Genomic DNA, 23,262 nt, shown 5'->3' with positions numbered 1-23,262 from the left:
GATTGCGCCACTGCACTCCAGCCTGGGTGACAGAGCAAGACTCTGTCTCAAAAAAAAAAAAAAAAAGGGTTGGGATTACTGGCGAAAGCCAATATAACCAGCCAAGATAGTTTATTTTATTAATTTAGTAATTTACTTTCTAATTATTAAACCACCAAATATTTTTTTTCTTAAAATTACTTCAATGAATAAGGGTGAACACATTATATTGCCCTTATTTTCGGCCAGATGGTATAGAAATCTCTTTTCACATATTGTCACTTCTCCAGACAACTTTATTTTTTATTTATTTTTCTCATTGGTGATAGCAGCAATAGGCCCAACACCACCTTCAAAGGTGTCAGTACGATCATGACTCCTGTTTTACAGATGGGGAACCCACACATAGACAGTGAAGTAGTTTGCTCAGGGTCACTCAGCTGTTAGGTGGCAGAGCCAGGATTCAAGCCCAGGCCATCTGGCTCCAGGATCCATGCTCTTCACAGCCACACTGTACCCAGCAGCAGCAGATGCCAGTGACTGGCATGCCAGGGCGTCTGCATGTGTAAAGCATGAAAAGTCACATAAAGCAGCAAGGGTGATATAAAATGTAAAACAGGAAAATCTATGCACACAATACACAGAAACACAGCACACCTCTCCAAGAGCTCTAAGAGCTTGCTCCTGGCTGGGGGTTGAGATTAGGAGTTTTAAAAATTCTTCTTGATTGTGAATATTCTCTACAATAAACATATTTTTCTTTTCTGCCAAGAAAAAGCAATTTTTCTTTTCTTTCTTTTTTTTTTTTTTTTTTTTTTTTGGAGACAGGCTCTGTTGCCTGAGTCTGCAGTTTTGAGTCTGCCTCTGTTGCCCAGGCTGGAATGCAGTGGTACCATCTCGGCTCACTGTAGCCTTGACCTCCAGGACTCAAGTGATCCTCCCACCTTAGCCTCCTGAGTAGCCAGGACTATAGGCATGCGCCTCCACACCTGGCCAATTTTTTTTTTTTTTCCTGAGACGGAGCCTCGCTCTGTCACCCAGGCTGGAGTGCAGTGACACAATCTCGGTTCATTGCAACCTCCGCCTCCCGGGTTCAAGCGATTCTCCTGCCTCAGCCTCCCAAGTAGCTGGGGCTACAGGTGCCTGCCACCACCCCCGGCCAATTTTTTGTATTTTTAGTAGAGATGGGGTTTCACCGTGTTAGCCAGGATGTTCTCGATCTCCTGACCTCATGATCCACCCATCTCGGCCTCCCAAAGTGCTGGGATTACAGGTGTGAGCCACTGCCCCTGGCCAATTTTTGCATTTTGTTTTAAGAGACGGGGTTTTTCCATGTTGCCCAGGCTGGTCTTGAACCCCTAGACTCAAGTAATCCACCTGCATTGGCCTCCTGAAATGCTGGGATTTCAAGCATGAGCCACCACTTCTGGCCGAAAAAGTAATTTTTCAATAATAAACCCATTTCAGAAACTGCCCACCTTAGAAAGTGCCACACAGTAGGCATAGGTGATTGTCTACAGTCCTGGGCAGAGCCACTGGCCCTGAGACCTGCTAAACAGATGGGGTGGAAGGTGCTCACCCACTCGGATGTCCAGAGGCCATCCTTCCTTCTCTGCCACCTTGCCCACTTCTGCCACAGGGTGAGCCAGGTCAGGGGTGAAGGGCCCATTGATGTGTGGCTTCAGCTGAAGAAACAAACATGCAAGGAGAAGAAAGGAGGGAAGAAACCTTGAAGCGGGGACAGTCTCTTTCACTGCCTCACCACGTCCCCACAGAGAGGCCAACGACTTTCTCTTGACTGAAACCTCATCACAGGGAAGAACTGAGCAGTTGGCTCTGCACACACCCGCTCCCGGGCTCCCTCCAGCCCTGCAAGGCTGGGCTCAGCTCTGCAGATGAAAGAACTGAAGCTCAGAAGTGACATGCTGTGCTTGAAGTCACATAGCTAGGAGACAGCAGAGGCATGGAATGGATCAAGGCTGTCAGCTTCCTAAGTTCATTATCTCCCATTCGATGTTGCTTTTGGAATCTTTTTTTTTTTTTTTGAGATGGAGTCTCGCTCTGCTGCCCAGGCTGGAGTGCAGTGGCACGATCTTGGCTCACGGCAGCCTCCGCCTCTCGGGTTCACACCATTCTTCTGCCTCAGCCTCCCGAGTAGCTGGGACTACAGGCGCCCGCCACCACGTCTGGCTAATTTTTTTGTATTTTTTTAGTAGAGACGGGGTTTCATCACATTAGCCAGGATGGTCTCAATCTCCTGACCTCATGATCTGCCCGCCTCGGCCTCCCAAAGTGCTGGGATTACAGGTGTGAGCCACCATGCCCGGCCGCTTTTGGAATCTTATGACAAAAATGGACTTAAGGCCAGACGCTTTACATATCATAATCATCAGTAAATGCGAGGCACTCAGCTATGTGCCCAGCATGCAGTAAACCTCCGTCAGTGTTAGTTACATGAATTCATTCAATCCTCACGACTGCTGTAGGTTCCACACGTAATGGAGCAAGGGGCCTACAGAGGCTAAGTGCGTGACCAAGGCCACACAACTTAAGTGGCAGAGCCAAGGTGTGAACTCCTGCAGACGGGATCCTCTAGCCTGCCCTTCCTCTGGCTCTGCAAACACCTGCTCTGATCTGTGCGTCTCAGGGTGCCTAACCCTGCTGGGATTTGCCCTCTGAACTCAGATAACAAAAACCCTTCAGGGTGAAACCTTGGCTTCTCCTAAAGCTGAGCTGGTGGCAAACTGACATCCACTTCTGGTTCAGCAGCCAGAGCTACCTCTGCTCTCCCCATGGCTGTGTCTCCCCCCTCCCCACCCACCGCTCCAGGCTGCTTCAGGAAGCAGTTTGCAGGAACACTGGGGACCCAGGGGCCCACGAGTCACCCTGAGGTTTTTCTTGTTTTGTTTTTGAGACAATGTCGCTCTGTCGCCCAGGCTGGAGTGCAGTGGTGCGATCTCGGCTGACTGCAACCTCTGCGTCCCGGGTTCAAGCGATTCTCTTGCCTCAGCCTCCTGAGTAGCTGGGATTATAGGCACATGGCACTATGCCGAGCTAATTTTTGTATTTTTTTTTTTTTTTTTTTTTTTTAGTAGAGACGGGGTTTCACTATGTTGGACAGGCTGGTTTTTTTTTTTTTTTAGTAGAGACGGGGTTTCACTATGTTGGACAGGCTGGTCTTGAACTGCTGACCTCAACTGACCCACCCGCCTTGGCCTCCCAAAGTGCTGGGATTACAGCTGTGAGCCACCGCCCGGCCCTCAATGAGTATTTAGGCAGGACCCGCCCTGCTCCCCACTACTCTCAGAAACTTCTTGAACCCAATTAATTGTCTCCTCACCTCACTGAGGTTAATTTCAATTAGTTGGTCATAATGGCAGCCAGGGTCAGGCACCAAGTGATCCTTGAATTCATCAGCTAGATTGGCAATGTCTGAAATCAACAAGGGACGGGGATGGAGCACGTGAAACAGAAACTGTTCTTGAGAGTTCACTCACCACCCACCTGAGCACCTGCCAAACACCAGGCCCGCCCTGGGCACTGACTAGGCCAATGAAGAAACCAAGGCTGCTGTCTCTGCCCTTACAGAGCTCACACCCTAGTGCAGGAGCTGTCAGGGACACGGAGACACAGAGGAGGAGCGCCAGCTAAGGTTCAGAGCCGGGGAGGGTGTCCTGGAAGTGAAGAGCTGGGTTTTGAAGAAGCAGTCACTCAATAAGGAAAGGGAGGAGCCTTCCAAGGATTCCACGTGCTTACGGCTCTCCCCATGGCCCCTGGTCTCTGGCTCCTCGTTCACTCCCACAACGCACCACCCTTCACAGGTGCCAATGCCCTCTGAGCTCCAAAGAAGCCAGGCTAGAGTCTCAGGTAAGTTGTCAGGGGAGGCTGGGAAAGTGGTTCTCCTTCCAAATGTTCCCCTGCTAGGTCAGGAATTATCAACAGAAGCGATCCCTGCCATTTCCGGAGTTTCCTGTAGGGGGCAGCAGGGACCAGGCCGAGAAGGGAGGGCATTCAGCCACCTTTCAGGGAAAATGAAATGCCCATCCTGAGGTGGGGCTATTTTGAACTCAGACGCCAGGCCCTTTGAGAAGCTGGAGAGAGCTCCAGACAATCTACTTAGAAACATATTGCACCTCTTCAGGGCTTTCTCAGAGCCTCGGACGCCTGTCTGGAGACAATGGGTTAAGAACCCCTGCCCTACAGGGAAAGGCATAGCTCTGTCTTGGGGAGGAGCGGGCATGTGACTGTTCCACCCACACGGGCCTGCCCCTGCCAGCTCACCTTCCCGGCCGGTCTTGCTCAGGTACTTCTTCATCCTGTGGTTGTAAGGGAACACGGAAGTGGTGGCCCCAATTTCTGCACCCATGTTGCAGATTGTCGCCATGCCTGTGGAGCAACAGAGCCCCGGGCATTGGCTGGTGGCCGGGCCAGGGTCCCACGCACCTGCTACGCGGCCACCTGCATCTTCACACCAGGGAGCTGCATTGCTTCTTCTCCCACTCAGAGAGATGTGGTGACAGCGGGCCGACTCATCCCTTGAGGCCCTGGGTAAAAACCTGGGCTGGTGAGGGGAGGCCATGGGGATCAGAGCTCAGGGCCCCAGCTCAGGGTGGCTGCTGGGTAGAATGAAGAGGACTCAGGTGAAGATTCAGCCCCCACACACTGAGCTGCGAGCTTGGGGCCTGACTGTCGCCCAAGAGATTGAACAGGCACCACGTACTGTAGGCTGACCTGACCAGACACTGCCCAGTTGCTATTCTTTTTGGCAGGGGAGGAACTGGCTCAGAGAGATTCAAGGTCATGCCATAAAGCACATAAAGGTAGATGCTGACATTCAGATCTTGGTCTGTCTGCCTGGTGGCCTGCCCTCCTTTAGCCATACCATGGTGGAGACACTTTTCTGTGTCTCAAGTTTTCCAGTGATGGAGGCCGAGGTGGGTGGATCACCTGAGGTCAGGAGTTTGAGACCAGCCTGGCCAACATGGTGAAACCCCATCTCTACTAAAAAAAAATACAAAAAAATTAGCCAGGCATCATGGTGCACACCTGTAATCCCAGCTACTCAGGAGGCTGAGACCAGAGAATTGCTTGAACCCAGGAGGCGGAGGTTGTAGTGAGCCGAGATTGCACCACTGCATTCCAGCCTGGGCGACAGAGTTAGACTCCGTCTCAAAAAACAAAAACAAAAACAAAACTGAAATGATACACACTGTCTGGACCACAAAGCGTCACAGAACTGGTGGGGCTCACAGGTACTGCAGCTGCTACCAGGCCACCTGCCTCAGGAGCCACTAGGACGGAGGTATGGGCCTGTTACCAACGTCCTGACTGAGCAGTCCCGTGGCAGGAGTGAGCCCCCATCACTGCAGGGGAACCAGAGTTCTGCAGGGCTGCCAGGGAGCCCAGGAAGGCACCTGGGAAGTCTGGACTGTTCCAAATCTCCCTGGATTTCTGAGGACCAGGCATCCAGGCCAGGTCACCAGGAGTGACAGGCAGGGAGCAGCTGGCTCCTACCTGGTCTTGGAGGCGGACAGGCACCGATCTCTAATCCAAGGGAAGTGAGTGAGGCTCGAACTTCAGCGAAGGGAGGATGTGGGCCTGCAGCTGCTTCATGAATGAAGCCCTGGCTCTGCCCATTCCCACCACTGCCTCTGTCCTCTCTGGATTCGTCTAGATCACCCAAGGTGGCCTAGTGCTATGGCCTGGGCCCAGCAGCAGAAGCTGACTTGGCTCCTAACTGTGTGTGGCCACACAGTTAGGAAGTCACCGGCAGCCTCGACAGGTATCTCAATCTCTTCATCTGTTTAATGAGGGTGTGGACTAGACAATCTCTAATGCTGTCTCCAATTTTCCTTCTACCTCTGTCTATCCCAAGTCCCCAAATGGAACAGACAGATTCTCAAGTGAAGGCCATTCACCGCTTCTACTCCCAACTGGAGACCCATCAGGCCCAGCACAGGGTAGGGGCCACGTCGCCTGGCCGCCTTCCTCACCAGTGCAGGAGATGGAGTCTACACCAGGCCCGTGGTATTCCACGATTGCACCTGTGCCACCTTTCACCGTGAGGATGCCTGCCACCTTCAGGATCACATCTTTGGGTGAGGACCAACCGGAGAGAGAGCCCGTCAGCTTCACGCCAATCACCTGGACAGGAGGGGGCGAGGTGGCTGTGAGAGGCCGTGTGTGCCTGTGCCAGCCACGAAGTCAGGATGGCCCTGCTGCCATTCACATTGCTGCTTATTGGTCTCTACCTCCCTCCCAGAAGATTCGAGTCTAACTTGTTCCCTTTTCCCTCCTGGGTCCCACCGTCTCCCGTTCATCCCCACCAACCACCACCCCACAGCCAGCCCAGAATGAGTCCCTCCCCACCCTCACCTTGGGGCACTTCAGCTCCCAGGGGATCCCAGCCATGACATCCACAGCATCGGCACCCCCAACTCCAATGCAGATGCCCCCAAGGCCACCACCATTGGGGGTGTGGGAGTCAGTGCCAATCAGAAGAACACCAGGGTACGCATAGTTTTCCAGAATAATCTGAAAAATAATCCAAGATGTTATATTTAGAAGCCCTCAGCCGAGAATACCAAAAAATGGCCCCACTGACCCGGGGCCTCCCAACCACGTCCAGCCACTCTCCCAGGATGGAACTGGTGGGAGCAGCGCCATTTAATCCAGGCCGTCTCCAGGGTGGCCAAGAAGAGCCAGAGCCTTGGGAGACAGGTGGCCTGGGCTCTTGAATAGCTCTGATAGTTCCTGCTATATGTCTTGGGCCTTTGAATGCTGCCCCATGCCTCAGTTTCCTCATTTGTAGTACAGTAACCAAACACCCATACCACCATGACCCCAGGATGTGACAAGAACCAGAGAAACTGTCCTGTGATGGGCCCAGGCCCGGCCTCATCCTGGGTGTGGAGCATCCCCACCTGGCTTCTCATAGGGGTTGGCGGTTCTTCCAGGAGCTGGCTCCAGCCCCACAAGGCCCCTGAGGAAGAAGTGCTGGGGCCCCAGTGGGTGCACAAAGCTATGAACTTTTCCTCAACTGCAAAGAATAGGTGATGCCTCGTCCACTTCAGCATCTGGAGGTGGCTCTGAGAACCCATGTGACTTGCTCAAGGCGCGATGCCACCCTGCCTCATCACCTGTCCCATTTCACAGTACTCCCTTCACTGAGGCGCTCCTCCCAGCCGGGGGGAGCACTTCCCCCAAAACATTTGGTAAGAAAGGCAGCAACACCTCAACACCCAAGTGCTCAACACCTTGGGTGTTGTATAGGCTCAACACCTCAACACCCAAGTGTGGCCCAGGCACTAGGCACCTCTGAGGCACTGGCCCCCTGAAGCTGCAGGACACTGCCTGGCAAGCCCTGAGCCAGGCGTCCTGTATCGGGGGGTCTGAGGTCTGGCCCCACCATTTACTAGTTGTTGTGGGACCATGGACGACAAGTCACTTCTCTCCGAGCTCAGTTTCCCTATCAAGAAATAGCTAACAATCGTGCTCACATCATTGGTTCACTGATGACTGGATGAGATCCTGTCCGTGAGGCACAGAATAGTGCCTGCGGGAAGCAACATTTTTATTTATTGTTTTGCAGCAAGAGCCTTCACCTGAGGTTCTGCCGCTCATCAGTCAGATGGAGTTAGTGCCCCACCCGGGGATGTGGGGAAGAACACATGAGAGGCGTGACAGGCTCTGTGAACTCTCAGGACCCACCAGTGCTCCCAGAAATCTTACAGAAACCCCAGGGCCTCTGCCTCAGGACAAGCATCTGCCCAGCAGACTCTAAGGTCCAAAGGTCTCATCTCTTGGGGATGCAGAGGGAAGACCTGGCTGCGAAGAACTGGCCAATGCTGCCACGTACGAGGATTTAAGACTAGTGCATCCCTAAAGAGCCTCAAGCTTGTAAAAGTTGGATCCACGAAGGCTGGGCACACAGAATTCGGGGTGGTCTACACGGTGTAGACACTTGTGGTCCACATCCAGGGGGAGAGGTCAGGCAGACATGAGGACTGCAGAAGGTGTCACGATGACGCTGGCCGTGACAGTGAGCTCCCCGGTCTGTGGGTGTGGCTGGACAGATGGGGGTGAGGGCTGGGAAGAAGGACTAATGCCTAGAACTACACCTGGAAATTCAGCCATCCATCCACACAACACACACATACATTAAGGACCTGCTCTGTACTGACTTGGTCCCAAACCCAGAGCTAGAGAGGAATAAATAAGCCACAGTCCCTGTCCCCACAGAGCACATGATCCAGTGCAGAAAGCACTTGGCAGATGCTGGGAACATAATGTGAAGAGATCCCACAGAGGATCCACTGGAAGCCACTGTGCCAGGCACGGGGAGGGCCAGGGAGGCTCCACAGAGGAACCAGAAAGCTGTGATGTGGAGGAAGGTCTGCGGGCCAAGTGGGGCCAGGGCACTTCCCGGAGGGAAAGGGGTTCAGGTTTGGGTTGGACCTAATGGACTGAGGCTGCTGAAGACGTGAGATCAAGGCGGGAAGAAAGTAAAGCTGCAAAGTACTCCCATGGCCCCTGGGCATTTTCTTTTTAAAGAAACAAACACACGAGGCTGTATGCTTAGCAGCTAGCCGGTGGCAGATGTGAGCTGCCATCACTCATGGCTCCAAACTTTGGCCCAGGAGCTGCCATAAAGGCCTGGGCATTTGTACTGAGGTAGAAAGGGAGACACCTGCATTGCAGTGCCCTTCGTAACAGAAGGCCAAGGCTGGGTCCACCTGACTCCCTAACCCTGCTGCAGAGAGGGGCTTTCTAGTCCCCACGGGCCGCTGCAAACGGCCATTCCACGCAGCCCCTTCCTGGCAAGAGTGATGGTTGGGCAGGGCAGAGGAGCGATCCCCTGCTGGCTCTGGTTTCAGAGCGGGGCGGTGCTGGGAGCCTGTGCGGCGTCAGATTACAGCCTGACTCAGCACATCCTGAGGAGGCCAGGACAGTGAGGTCTGGGATGGAGGTGGGGCGAAGGGCCACCTTGCAAAGGTGCGAAGAGGCAGGTTTCATACATACAGGGTGGATGTAAATGGACACAAACTAGGTCAGTGGTCCCTAACAGTGCCCTTGGAAGAAAGGGAAGCACCCACCTCCCCAGGATATACACGTTCACACTTGCACTTCCAGAGACAAAACTGTCCAACTGTCCACCAAAAGAAGATCCATCCTTGGGACACCTCAGAGGAGCCCCCGGCTGACATGGCCACATGACCTATGGTACCTCCACCCTACAGAACACCATGAAGGAGCCAAAAAGAAATCCGAGGAGCGCCACGTGCAGAAGCAGAAAGAGCTCTGGGGGCGAGGGAGGCGGCAGAGCAGCACGGTGGCATGGGGCACTCGCTCCAGACCAGCCCTCCTGCCCACAGGCCTGGCTCCACAGTAAGCCAGCTAGGTGTCCCTGGGCAAGAACGTTAACATCTCTGTGCCTCAGCTGCCTCCTCTGTAGGGTGTGGATAGTAAAAGCACCTACCTCACAGGGCATGGTGAATATCTTTCAAGTGCTCAGCCTAGTACCTGAGACACAGTATGGGCTCATCAAATGTCAGTGATGCATGCCACAAGGGGTGACACTTGTGAAAAAAAACAAAATAATACCATGTTCTGTATGAGAGTTTACGGGAATAGAGATGCTTGAGTACACGCCCAGAAGACAATGTGGAAAGAAACATGTCGCACTTAAAATGCTGGTTACCTGGGTGGTTAGGAGGTATTATTTTAACTTCTCACCCAGAAAATGAGCACGTATAATGACATAATGAAAATCAGTTTCAAAACAAAGGAGGAAGAGCATAAGAGCTAATGGATATGTCATCCAGTTCCCCTCAGCCCCCCTGGGCCTCGAACCCCCTCCCCCCATAGGCCTGGAACATACTTCTCTGGCTTGGGCCCTTGGGACGGCAGACTGAGCCCAGCTTTACCTGGTGAATGATTCCAGATCCAGGCTTCCAGAAGCCCACGCCATATTTGGCACCTGCAGTTGCCAGGAAATTATAAACTTCCTGGTTGATGTCCTATTGAGACAAATCAATAATTGGGCGTTAGCAACATGGTTTGTGTCCAGGTGACCCTCACCAAGCCCTCCCCACCCCATCAGCCTCCCTTCTGACTCTGAAATGCTGGCACTGGAGACAGGCCCTCTCTTAGAGACCTTCTAAAAATAATTCCAAAGAGCTTGGATGTTGGCCCAGTCTCCACTAGCAGTGTCAGAGAGAAGGACAGGGGAGCAGAGATGGAGCCCCAGTTCTGTGACACCTGGCCAGGGTGGTGGGTCTGGAACAAGTCCCTGCCCTGGTCTGGGTCTCAGTTTCCTTATCTGGAGAAGGGACTGGTCTAAATAATTGCCAAGAGTGCCTGTGGCACTCAAGTCCCCAGATGAGGCCAGCAGTGCAGAGGCAGGCCCTGGCCTAGGCGCAGTGGCTTGGGTGCAGTGGCTCACGCCTGTAATCCCAACACTTTGGGAGGCTGAGGCAGGCAGATCACTTGAGGTCAGGAGTTCAAGACCAGCCTGGCCAACATGGCGAAACCCTGTCTCTACTAAAAATACAAAAATTAGCCAGGCATGGTAGCGCACACCTGTAATTCCAGTTACTCGGGAGGCTGAGGCACGAGAATTGGTTGAACCTGGTAGACAAGGATGCAATGAGCCGAGATCGTGCCACTGCACTCCAGCCTACAAGACAGAGCGAGACTGTCTCAAAAAATAAAAATAAGAATAAAATAAATAAAAATTAGCTGTGCACCTGTGGTCCCAGCTACTTGGGGGCCGAGGCAGGAAGATCACTTGAGCCCAGGAGTTCAAGGCTTCAATGAGCCGAGATTGCACCACTACACTCCAGCCTGAGTGACAGGGCAAGACCCTGCCTCAAAACAAAACAAAAACCCCCGAGGCTTTTTTTGAAATAACTTGCTGGAGATCCCAGGCTTAGACGACACCTGAGAGAGCCCCCTGGACTGGTGTCTGACTGTCGGAAGTGCTGAATTCTTGGTAATGTGTTTGATGGGCCCAAATGGAAGGCTGTCGAATGGACCACTGTTCTGAAAAGGAGGTTTCAGCCAAACGAAATGATGACACGGGCTGCAGCCATCCTGCCTAATCTGAAGGAAGCTTCCTTGAGGGACAGGGAAGGGCCCACTGCACAGCAGATGTGAGGCCAGGGTTTATCTGGAAGACATGGGAGGTCCCTGTGTGGGGTCAGTGAGACTGACCCCAGTAACAAAAGGGTGGGATTCTAGTGGACTCTACTGAGTCTCAAAGGAGGAACTAGGAAATGGGACCTGCCAGCCTCTGGCATGGGAGAGCGATGCTTCAGAGAAGGGACCCCAGCCAGTGCCCTCGGACCCTTGATAAGATACACTCAAACCACACACCCCTTCACTGAAACTCCAGACCAGTGTGTGCCCTCTGAAGGCCCACTGGGTTCCCCCAGGTAAGAGAATGGCAAAGAATGTGGGTTTCCAGAGCAGTCTCTTTCCAATTAATAATTAATACATCAGCTTTTTCATTTACAAATCAGTCACTTATGAAATTGGTATCCAGGACAGGAGGCTGTGGTCGTGTCTGGGCGCATGTGACTACACGTCTGTGTTAAGTGTGAGGAAGGGGTGTGGGAGGACCCCAGACTGGTGCCAGAGTCTCGGCCTGGACTCAGCCTGGATCCATCTCTGGTTCTGTGACCCTAGACAGGTCACTGCCTCTCTGAGCCCTAGCCAGAGGGACACTTTACAAATACACGTAATAATGACCACATTCTAGGCCGGGCGTGGTGGCTCACACCTATAATCCCAGCACTTTGGGAGGCCGAGGTGGGTGGATCACCTGAGGTCAGGAGTTTGAAACCAGCCTGGCCAACGTGGTGAAACCCTGTCTCTAGTAAAAATACAAAAATTAGCCAGGTATGGTGGTCGGTGCCTGTAATCCCAGCTACTCGGGAGGCTGAGGCATGAGAATCGCTTGAACCCAGGAGGCAGAGGTTGCAGTGAGCCGAGATTGTGTGTCACTGCACTCCAGCCTGGGGGATAGAGCAAGACTCTGTCTCAAAAAAAAAAAAAAAAAAGACCATATTCTTTCCCCGCTTAAACCGTTCTAGGACTCTGAGGATGGTGACCATAGCGTTCCCACAGCCCTCGCGTTCCTGGCTGCCCCTGCCCACCTCATACCACCCGCTCTTCCAAACACAGAGAACTCCAGCAGTACAGGCCCCCTCTCACTTCCACAAAAGCATCAAGTTTCTTCCTGGCTCAGGGTCTTTGCAAATGCTGTTCTTTCTAGCATGTTCTTCCTCCAGTCAATGCAACTCGTATGTTCAGTCCTCAGGTTATCTGTCACATCCTCAAAGAAGCTCTCTCTTTCCCCCAGCATCTAAATTAGACCTCTTTTTTATACTGACCAAGTCCCGCACTTTCCCTTCCTAACACATACCCAGATCTGCAGTTACCTACCTCGGCCATTGTTTAGTGTCCACACCCACAAGCAGATCCCTGAAGGCAGGGCCCCTGCCTGACTTGTTCACACTGAACCTCAGTACCTAGCCCAGTGCCTGGCACATAAAGAATGTTCAATTTGTTGAACGCATGAGGGAATGAGCTCTGAATGCTATGAGTGTGCATCTCATCTCCAGAAGATTCACTCTGAGCCCATAAAGCAAGCAGAAAGCCAGCCCCAGAAGGTAGCAGCCCTGTTGTGGGCAGCTGTCCCCAGGGCTGCAGAGGACCCACGTTCCCGGCCACGTGCAGTTCCCGGCACTGTGGGAGCTCCTGTAACATTATTACCCCCACCAGTGTTGTTGCTAATGTGGAAACCGCCGGCCGGCAGGCAGGACTGTCCTTTCAGCTGAGGGGAAAGAGCCACTGTGGAGCCAGGATACCACCAGGGGGCCAGGGTGGAAGAGAGGGTCTGAGTGAGAGCGCCGCCCCGAGTGTTTCCCATGGGGCTGGGAGGCTTTGAGCCATGCTGACCCTGGGAGCTGGAGCACTTTCAATCACATGCCCACAGGCCGCAGCCCTGCCAGCATTCAGCTCCTGCCAACGCCCCTCCCCGTGAGGGGGACCCACTCCCACTGCAGGGGCTGGAGAGTGGGGAGGCCCAGAGCTGGGAGAGAGAGGCCCGCTGTTGCCAAGAGCAGGCTGACACAAAGGTCCCACAAGCTGAGCCTGGGAGAAGGAGCAGGAACTCGATTTCATAGAAGGGTGGGGGAAAAGCCTTCAGCATGGCATACAGCCACCCCCATGTAGTTAAGCAAAACTCACAGAAGAATGGACCCCAAAGGAGGCTCCTCAGTGACAGAGCACCAGAGTGGGAGCCAGGATCAGCACTGAGCCCTAATCGTGCCCTCATGTAGTTACAGAACTCAAGTATGATGCCACTGCCGCCTCAAATTTACAAATAGTGACCCTAGCACGCCTACCTCCCGGAGAGGGTCCTTGGAGGGTCAGAGGAGAGCGGGAGTGGGTGCAAATGGGATGCTGGCAAACTATGCTAAGATGCACCCCTCACTGCTCAGGCAGACAGGGAGGCCTGCATGGCCCCTTCCAGAGCACCTGGCAGGATCCACATCATCCTCCAACAGGACAGAAAAAGGACCTGCAGTGTGGTAAGGTCAAGGATGATTTTTTCTTTCTTTAGGCTTCCTCTGTATTTTTTAACATAATGAGCAAGTGGTATTTTTAGAAAGAGAAACAAGTAAAATCAAGTTTTAAAAGCAGACCAGTCCAAAGAGGTGTGAGAATTTGGAGGCAATGCCCTGGTTTGCTCCAGTGTGAGGGTGAGGCCTCTCGCCCAGTCTTGTCCACTTGCCCACCCCCAAAGCCACCTTCCGCTCACCTTGGCCCGGCGCAGGTCTTTCTCGCCCCCAACCTGGGCTTCAATCAGATGGTCACAGTGGATGGTGGATGGCACAGCCACCTTGGACAGCCCGCTGCTGATGAACTGGAGCATGGCCATCTGGGCCGTCGCATCCTGCATGGCCACACGGTCCGGCCGCAGCCGCAGGTACGACTTGCCCCGCTCGATTTCCTGGCTGGCGGGGTCATCCAGGTGTCCATACACTATCTTCTCCGAGAGGGTCAGCGGCCGGTTCAGTCTGTGGGGAGAAGAGCAAAAGGGTGGCCTGGTGCTAGCTGCACGGCCTCCTCCCGCCCTGCCTCTCCCTCTCAGTCCATGTGGCAACCTCAACAGTGGCCAGGGACAGGGAGTCTGAACTCAGGACCTCAACGTTCCACTTGGGTGGGGACTGCTGGGTCCTGTTCACTGCACCACCTCCTCACCTCCCGCAGCACCTGGCACTTGTTAGGTGCTCCACAATTACTTGATGAGTAAGTGAATGACAACATCACAAGAGGGCAGCGCTGGTTCTTTTCAAAGGATCCTGGCTTTCCCAGCATCGTAATTCCTACTAAGTCCCCGCAACATGCATATCTCATCATTCCTGCCATTTAACAACAACAACCAAGAAAGCCATTTAACAACAACCAAGAAACAGGCTCAGCAGAGTGACCAAGTTCACAGCTAGATTTCGCTACTTCCCTCTGTGCCCTCAGCCCCACTAAGGCACAGGGAATCAGGACCAGCATCCCCTTCACCTGTCCACCCTGTCCGCCATCTACAACCCTCCACACCTCAGGCCTGGGATGCCTGGCTACCCAACTATGACACTAAGACTTTGCCCATTAGCTCCAGACATAGACAGGAGTATCTGTCAGTTTTCAAGAACAGAGACCGGGTCACTGCCACTGGCCTCTCACAGCTCCTCCTCCTCCCAGACCCCATTTCCCCGGAGGCCCCACCCCTCCCTTCCTCATCAGAGCCAAAATGGCAGTCCAAACCTGCCCTGGGGTCCGGCCCTGTCAGGACTCAACCATCTTCTCCCCACAAGCCTCCCAGCCATCTAGACTGAGCTCTGCGCGGGTCCACTCTCCCTGCCAGGCTCAACGTTCCGGCTGACTCCCGGCTGCACCCACACGACAGAGCAAAGGGGCTGTTGTGGCCGCCCTGCCTGCCACAACAGCCCCTTTCGGACCTCACGCTCTGCCCCCCAGAATTCTCAAAGCCTAGGCCAAGCTTGAGACTTCCTTCCTAGGGAGGAGCAGAGTTCAACCCACACCTGACAGGCTCTGTCCTATTGTTTGAGGCCAAGAAAAAAGTTTCAGACTGGGAGTCAGAAGCTCTGAGTTTAACCCTGACCTGGGGGCCTGGTGTGGTGGCTCACGCCTGTAATCCTAGCATTTTGGGAGACCAAAGCAGGAGGATCGCTTGAGGCCAGTTCAAGATCAGCCTGGACAACAGAGTGAGACCTTGTCTCTATAAAAAACAGAATGAGGCTGGGTGCGGTGGCTCATGCCTGTAATCTCAGCACTTTGGGAGGCCGAGACGGGCGGATCATGAGGTCAGGAGATGGAGACCATCCTGGCTAACATGGTGAAACACTGTCTCTACTAAAAATACAAAAAAATTAGCCGGGCGTGGTGGCGGGCGCCTGTAGTCCCAGCTACTCGGGAGGCTGAGGCAGGAGAATGGTGTGAAACCGGGAGGCGGAGCTTGCAGTGAGCTGAGATAGCGCCACTGCACTCCAGCCTGGGCAATAGAGCAAGACTCTATCTCAAAAAAAAAAAAAAAAAAAAAAGAATGAGCCAGACAGGGTGATGCGTGCCTGTAGTCCCAACTACGCAGGAGGCTGAGGCGGGAGGATCACTTAAGCCCAGGAGATCAAGGCTGCAGTGAGCCCTGATCACATCACTGCACTCCAGCTTGAGCAACAGAGTGACATGCTGTCTCTAATAAAAACAAACAAACCAAAAAAAACCAAAAAAGCCCAAACCTGACCTATTACTGAAACCACTATTTAACAAGATAAGCAACTGCTCTCCTCAGCTCAGCCAGCCCATCTCTAAATACCAGGGCTTGCACTGGGATGAGATAACAGCTTCCACTTCTATAGCCTTTCATTTTTAAACAGCTTTAAACAGAGGTATAATTGGCATACAATAAACTGCATATTTAAGGTACACAATTTGCTAAGTTTTGACACTGTATACACCTGTGAAACCAGCACCACAATCAAGATACTGACCATCTCTCCTTCAAGTTTCCCCACCCCTTGGTTAACTCCCTCCCACCCCTTTGCCACTACTGATTGGCTTTCTGTCACTAGAGACCAGCGTTATCGTAGCATTTACTTTCAGCTCAGCATTATCTTAAGTATTTTCATGTATAAAACTCATTTTATCCTCACAGCACAGATGAGGAAGCTGCAGCACAGAGGGACAGAGTAGCTTTGCTCCAGAACACGAAGCCAGTGAGGGGTACAGCTGGACCACGAAGAGGCAGCAGTGTGGCCCTACGGCTGTGCTCCTGACACTAATCTACCCGGTCTCTCCACACCTGGAATCTGGAATAGGGCCAGCACATGGTGAATGTTCCATTATTATTATTATTATTATTATTATTATTATTATTATTGTTGTTATTATTTTGAGACAGGGTCTTGCTCTGTCACCCAGGCTGGAGTGTAGTGGCACAATCGTAGCTCACTGCAGCCTCAACCTTTCAGGCTCAAGCGATCCTCCCACCTCAGCCTCTGAGTAACTGGGATTATAGGCACGCACCACCACATTGGCTAATTTTATTTATTTATTTATTTTATTTTTGTAGAAATGGGTTTTCACTGTATTGACCAGGCTGGTCTTGAACTCCTAGGCTCACGTGATCTTCCCGAAGAGCTGGGATTACAGGTGTGAGCCACCTCGTCCTTTCTCAGTTATCATTACTGTTATCATCAATATGCATAGTGAGATGGCAGAGAAACTTCCTTCGCAAGCTGGGTTCCAGTCCCTCACCCCCAAGTTTACCCAACCTCTTCAAAGTAAGAGTTCCCAGCTGGGTGTGGTGGCTCACGATTGTCATCCTAGCACTTTAGGAGGCCGAAGCAGACAGATCACTTGAGTCCAGGCGTTTTGAGACTAGCCTGGGCAACTCCACCTGTACAAAAAACATAAAAAGAAGCCAGGCATGGTGGCATGTGCCTACAGTCCCAGATACTGGGAAGGCTGAGGTGGGAGGATGGATTGACCCCAGAAGGTCAAGGCTGCAGTAAGCCATGATCGAACCACTGCACTCCAGCCTGGGTAACAGAGCAAGACCCTACCTCAAAAAAAAAAAAAAAAAAAGTTCCCTAAGGTGCTGGATCTGCTGGCAACAGCAGACCAACTGGCAACTCTGAGCATCTCTACGAATAAAAATAGCACTAGCCTGAGGTACAGCCTGCGCCGATTGCGGCAGCACCGCCAAGGCTGGTGTACGGGCAATGACTCACAGCCCCTCCTTCTGGGCCCCGAGGGAGACAAAAAATAGCACATGGGCTTAAAAACCCAAGACTTTGGAAGCAAATGATTGAAGCTATATAAAAAAGCTCAGCAATGCTGAAGCTTTAGGATGGGTTCATCATTGAATGTCCCTGAGGATTAACTGAGGATGACAAAATGGGTCTTCATATCCATCTGTCCCTCTGCTCTCCAGATGACACAGATCCAGTTCTCAAGAACAGACTTAGACCCCTTCTGTTGGAGACACAAGGTGGAAGAGAAGTCGCCCAGCAAGTCCCCTGGCCTTCTAAAAAATTCTTAGAATAGAATGCTTTTTTATTTTTATTTTTTGAGCCAGAGTCTCTTCCTCTGTCACCAGAGACACCACTCTGGCTGGAGTGCTGTGGTGTGGTCTCAGCTCACTGCAACATCCACCTCCTGGGTTCAAGCGGCTCTCCTGCCTCAGCCTCCCGAGTGGCCGGGATTACAGGCGCTCGCCACCATGCCTGACTAATTTTTTTGTACTTTTAGTAGACACAGTGTTTCACCATGTTGGCCAGGCTGGTCTCAAACTCCTGGCCTTAAGTGATCCGCCTGCCTCGGCCTCCCAAAGTGCCGGGATTACAGGCGTGGGCTACCATACCCGGCTAGAATATAATTCTTTTTAGCATAACCTCACCTCTGCCCTCTTTCTCCATGTCAGGGTTTCTCAGCCAGGGCACTATGAACCTATTTGGGCCGCAGAATTCTTTTGTTGTGGGGCTGCCCTGTGCGCTGTAGGATGCTTGGTAGTATTCCTGGTTACCCATTGGGTAACAGCAAGCCCCAACCCCAGCCAAGTTATGACAACGAAAAATATCTCTAGACATCACCAAATGGGCCCTAGGGACAAAACTGACCACCCCCCACCTTGTTGAGACCTGCTCTGTGGCAACAATGAAAACAGAGAACAGACCAGGTGTGGTGGCTCACACCTGTCACCCCAGCACTTTGGGAGACTGAGGCGGGTGGATCACAAGGTCAGGAGATTGAGACCATCCTGGCTAACATGGTGAAACCCCTTCTCTACTAAAAATACAAAAATTAGCTGGGCGTGGTGGCAGGCGCCTGTAATCCCAGCTACTCGGGAGGCTGAGGCAGGAGAATCACTTGAACCTGGGAGGCAGAGGTTGCAGTGAGCCGAGATCGTGCCACTGTACTCCAGCCAGCCTGGGCAACAGAGCGAGACTCCGTTTCAAAAAAAAAGAAAACAGAGAACAATCCCCTCGTCTGTACTAATCTGGAAAATGTTCAAAGTTATTGGACTTTAAAAAAAAAAGAAAAAAAGTTATTGGACTTTTCTGGTTGCAAAGCAAGGTTGGAATAAAAGTAAGCAAGGAAAAATATTGTTGTAGTTGTCAATTTTAATGATAAAATTAAAACTAAAAAACTCCCAGTGCCTTAAAGGGTATTTTGTTGTTGTTATTAATTGTTTAATGCAAAAACTAAATAGTGAATAATACTCTGTTGTCAAGTTATCTCAAAGCGAACCTCTTGCTCGGCACAGTGGCTCAGGCCTGTAATCCCAACACTTTGGGAGGCCAAAGGCAGGGGGATCACTTGAGCCTAGGAGTTCAAGACCAGCTTGGGCAGCCCATCTTTAAAATTTTTTTTTTTATTAATTAAAAAAAAAAAGGCCAGGCGCAGTGGCTCACACCTGTAATCCCAGCACTTTGGGAGGCTGAGACAGGTGGATCACTTGAGGTCAGGAGTTCGAGACCAACCTGGCCAACATGGTGAAACCCCCATCTTTACTAAAAATACAAAAATTACTTGGGCATGGTGATGCACGCCTGTAATCCCAGCTACTCAGGAGGCTGAGGCAGGACAATCGCTTGAGCCTGGGAGGTGGAGGTTGCAGTGAGCCGAGATTGCACAACTGCACTCCAGCCTGGGTGACAGAGTGAGGCTCAGTCTAAAACAGAAACAAACAAAAACAACAACAAATCTCTATGACAGCTCTCCTTCATACCTGATGAAAGCAAGGTGGAAGTGTTTTACAGAGTAAAGAAAAATCTATCACTTTTCCACTGAGCAGCGGTGTGAGAGCTCCAAGAATAAATACAACGTCCTATATTGACAGGGACAGTGGTTCTTCGTCCTGACTGCACTATGGGACCTGCTGGGGAACGGGCCAGTGCTTCTCACATTTTGACAGGCACGTAAGTCCCTTGGGGATCCTGTTAAATGGCCGGTTCTGACTCAGTGGGTCTGGAGTGGGGTCTAAGATGCTGGAATTCTAACAAGCTCCTAGGTGATGCCAATGCTGCTGGCCCATGGACCACATTTTGAATAGCAATGCCTAGATCACTTGAATCAGAATTGCTGGGAGTGGGGCCCAGGTGTCCGTCATTTTTAAAGCTTCCCAGGTGATTCTAACATGGAGCCCAGAAGAAACCCACAAGAACAAGCCCTGGAGTCACAGAGACCCAGGCTTGAGTGTGGGGTCAGTCACTCAATAAATGTATGGCCTTAGGGTATTTCCCCAACCTGACTTTCAATTTTGTTCCCTGCAGAATGGTGGGGGGCAGAGATGGAAAGCAACAACCTACAGGGGTTGCTGAGAACAGAAATAATGTGTGTCAAGTACCCAGGCCAGACTGGACAACAAGGTGGGTACTCCTGTCACAGCCGTCCTTGACAAACAATAGGTCCTTTACTATAATTAGATGATGCTGTGCTGGAGGCTGGAGATCCAGATTAAGGAAGTCCCTACCCTTAAAACCGAAGTGGGGATACCAGTAGACAGAAAGCAAAGTGGCATGAGAAAGGGAGTATGGGGTAGTGGTTAGAGCACTGGAGGGTACAAAGACGAGACACCACCACTCATGCACTGCATGGTTGTCAGCAGGTTCCTTCTCCAGCTGAGCCTCAGCTACCCAGTGGGTAGACTCAGATTTGTTCTCTCCCAGGATCACCACTGTCAGTATCAAAGAAGCCACCAGGCAGGCAAGGGCACAGCCCCATCTGCAGTTGTTCAGGTTCCAATCAATCAAAGCAAACTTCTATGACAGCTCTCCTTCATGCCTGATGAAGAGCAAGGTGGAAGTGTGGCAGTGCAGGCTGGTGTGCACTGCCAGCCCCAACTCCTCATCCTCTGTGGTACTTTATTCATCCTTTTGGTGGCAGCATCTAACCCAGGACCTGGCACACAGGACAGCAGGGCGGAGCTGACTGCCATTTTACCAAGTGAGGAAAATGAGGTCCAGAAAAAAGACATGCTCAAGATCCCACGTTAGGCCAGGCACCATGGCTCGCGCCTGTAATCCCAGCACTTTGGGAGACCACGGTGGGAGAACAGTTTTGAGCCCAGGAGTTCGAGATCGGTGGCAATATGGCGATACCCCATCTCTACAAAAAATAAAAAAACTAGGTGAGCATGGTGGCTCACGCCTGTGGTCCCAGGTACTCAGGAGGCTGAGGTGGGAGGATCACTCAAACCCACGAGATTGAGGTTGCAGTGAGCTGTGATCGTGCCACTACACTCCAGCGTGGGCAAGAGAGTGAGACCCTATCTCAAAAAAAAAAAATAGTCCCAGCTGGGCACAGTGGCTCACACTTGTAATCCCAGCACTTTGGGAAGCTGAGGCAGGTGGATCACCTGAGGTCAGGAGTTTGAGGCCAGCCTGGCCAACATGATGAAACCCCATCTCCACAAAAATACAAAAAATTAGCCAGGCATCGTGGTGCGTCTGTAGTCCCAGCTACTCGGGAGGCTGAGGCAGGAGAATTGCTGGAACCTGGGAGGCGGAGGTTGCAGTGAGCCGAGACTGCACCACTGTACTCCAGCCTGGACCAGAGTGAGACTGTCTCAAAAAATAAAATAACATAACATAAAATCATAAAATAAAATAGGCCAGGCGCAGTGGCTTACGTCTATAATCCCAGGACTTTGGGAAGCCGAGGCAAGCTGATTGCTTGAGCTCAGGAATTCGAGACCAGCCTGGGCAACATGGCAAAACCCCATCTCTGCTAAAACTACAAAAATCAGCCGGGTGTGGTGGCAGATGCCTGTAATTGCAGCTACTCAGGAAGCTGAGGCACAAGAATCGTTCCAACTGGGGAGACAGAGGTTGCAGTGAGCCAAGATTGCACCACTGCAATCCAGTCTGGGCAACAGGGCGAGACTATGCCTCAAATACACATATATTTATATATTTTTTTATTTTATATATAAAAATATATATATACTCTGCCTCAAATATATATAAATAAAATAAAATAAAATTAAATTAAATTAAAAAGGTCCCATCTTAGTTTATCTTCTGGGTCTCAGACCTGAGCTCTCCTCTGTGCCTGTGCACTGAAGAGGAAATAGAAGATGATTCTCCAGGCACTGGGCCTGGTGGCTTCCAGAGGGCAGGCCAAGGGTCAGCAGCCTGCCCTGAAAAGTTTGGGAGGTTCAGGTTATAGCGCCAAAGTGTCTCAGAGAGCTGGCTGTGGTTCACATCTAGAGGCTTCTTGATAACACAGATTCTCCCTTGGCAGAGAGGACAGAAGTTACACCACTGATCTGGAATGCCTTTCCTCAGCAGAAACCTTTGTACCTTGAATACCTTGACCCTGCCACTATCACCAAGCATCCTTCACAAAACACCTCCTTCTCTGCCTGACGGGCAGGCAGCAGACGCAATGCCCTTGACAGTCACAGCCTCCCATCTGCAGCCTTACCGTTTGCGAACAATGTTAATGTTCTTCTCTAGCAGGTCATAATGGATGTACTCGTTGGGCTCAAAGTGGCTCATCGCCACCTTGGCCCGTTGGCACAGGACTGAGGCCACATGGTACTGCCGCACACCCAGAGCTTTCTGCAAGAAGAAACATGACAGCCACTGTCAATGGAGCACTTAGGAGAGTCCATCCCCGAGGGCAGCTCAGTATGGTGAAAAAAATCCAGGAATTAAAGTGTCAAGAGCTGTTCAGTAACTGCAGCCTCAGCTTCCTCATCTGCAGGACAGGGATGACAAAGCAGCCACAAGGAACACAGCCTGGGGTAGGAAAAAAGTGCAAGGGATTTATAGACAAAAATCGCTGGGATCAAAGTCAAGTTCTATCATGTAAGGTGTATCAATGTAAGAAAAGCCCTCATTGACTAAAACCCAGAGGAGATAGAAAAGAGGGATATAACCAGCTCTGGTGATCACACGGGGTACTGGGAAGGTTAAATAAGACCATAAGTGAAAGTGCTCATTAAGCTGTAAAACACTATCCAAACCATAGCTATTAGTCTACCTGCACTATAAGCTTCTTGAGGGTTGAGATCAAGCCTTATTTATCTTACTCATCTCTATGTCTGGACTACCTGGCACATACTGGAGATTCAACAAATATCCATGGGTCAGAGGGAAGAATGAATGAGGAAAACCCTGTGCGTGAGCTTTGGATGTTTCCTCATCCCTTCAAAAGGTGGTGCCTAATTCCCTTCCTTTTTTTTTTTTTTGAGACGGAGTCTTGCCGCCCAGGTGGGAGTGCAGTGGTGGGGTCTCGGCTCACTGATACCGCCGCCTCCTGGGTATAAGCTTCAATTTCTCCTGCCTCAGCTTCCCAGTAGCTGGGATTACAGGCATGCACCACCATGCCTGTCTAATTTTTGTATTTTTAGTAGAGACGGGGTTTCACCACGTTGGCCAGGCTGGTCTCAAACTCCTGACCTCAAGTGATCCATCTGCCTCGGCCTCCCAAAGTGCTAGGATTACAGGCATGAGCCACCGTGCCCAGCCATTACCCTCCCTTTGAATGTGTGGCGGACTTACTTCTACTTTATAGAATGTGACAAGTGATGCTATTGGACTTCGAGACTAGGTCATAAGAAGAACAGCTTCTGCCTGGCTTGCTCTCTCTCTTGGATTGCTCTGGGGGAAGACAGTCCCCATATTGTTAAGCAATCCTGGGAGAGGCCCACCTAGACAGGAACAGGGGCCTCTTGCCAATAACCAGCAC

General features: G+C 51.6%; 1 protein-coding gene across 1 annotated transcript in view; it reads right to left on the bottom strand.

Moving 5' to 3' along the window:
- Positions 1-23,262, bottom strand: part of ACO2 (aconitase 2) — a 59,923-nt gene that overhangs the window by 7,138 nt on the left and 29,523 nt on the right. Inside the window, exons 2-9 of the mRNA XM_003814629.6 lie at positions 21,994-22,130; positions 13,808-14,066; positions 9,906-9,998; positions 6,355-6,513; positions 5,973-6,123; positions 4,261-4,365; positions 3,320-3,411; positions 1,559-1,664 (exon numbers count right to left, since the gene is read on the bottom strand). Of these exons, the coding sequence (XP_003814677.1) occupies positions 1,559-1,664; positions 3,320-3,411; positions 4,261-4,365; positions 5,973-6,123; positions 6,355-6,513; positions 9,906-9,998; positions 13,808-14,066; positions 21,994-22,130 (1,102 nt within the window). The remainder of the gene's footprint in view (positions 1-1,558; positions 1,665-3,319; positions 3,412-4,260; positions 4,366-5,972; positions 6,124-6,354; positions 6,514-9,905; positions 9,999-13,807; positions 14,067-21,993; positions 22,131-23,262) is intronic.

Source organism: Pan paniscus, chromosome 23 (assembly GCF_029289425.2).
Source record: "Pan paniscus chromosome 23, NHGRI_mPanPan1-v2.0_pri, whole genome shotgun sequence".
NCBI classification, from domain to species: domain Eukaryota; kingdom Metazoa; phylum Chordata; class Mammalia; order Primates; family Hominidae; genus Pan; species Pan paniscus.
This window is presented reverse-complemented; position numbering and strand designations above follow the sequence as displayed.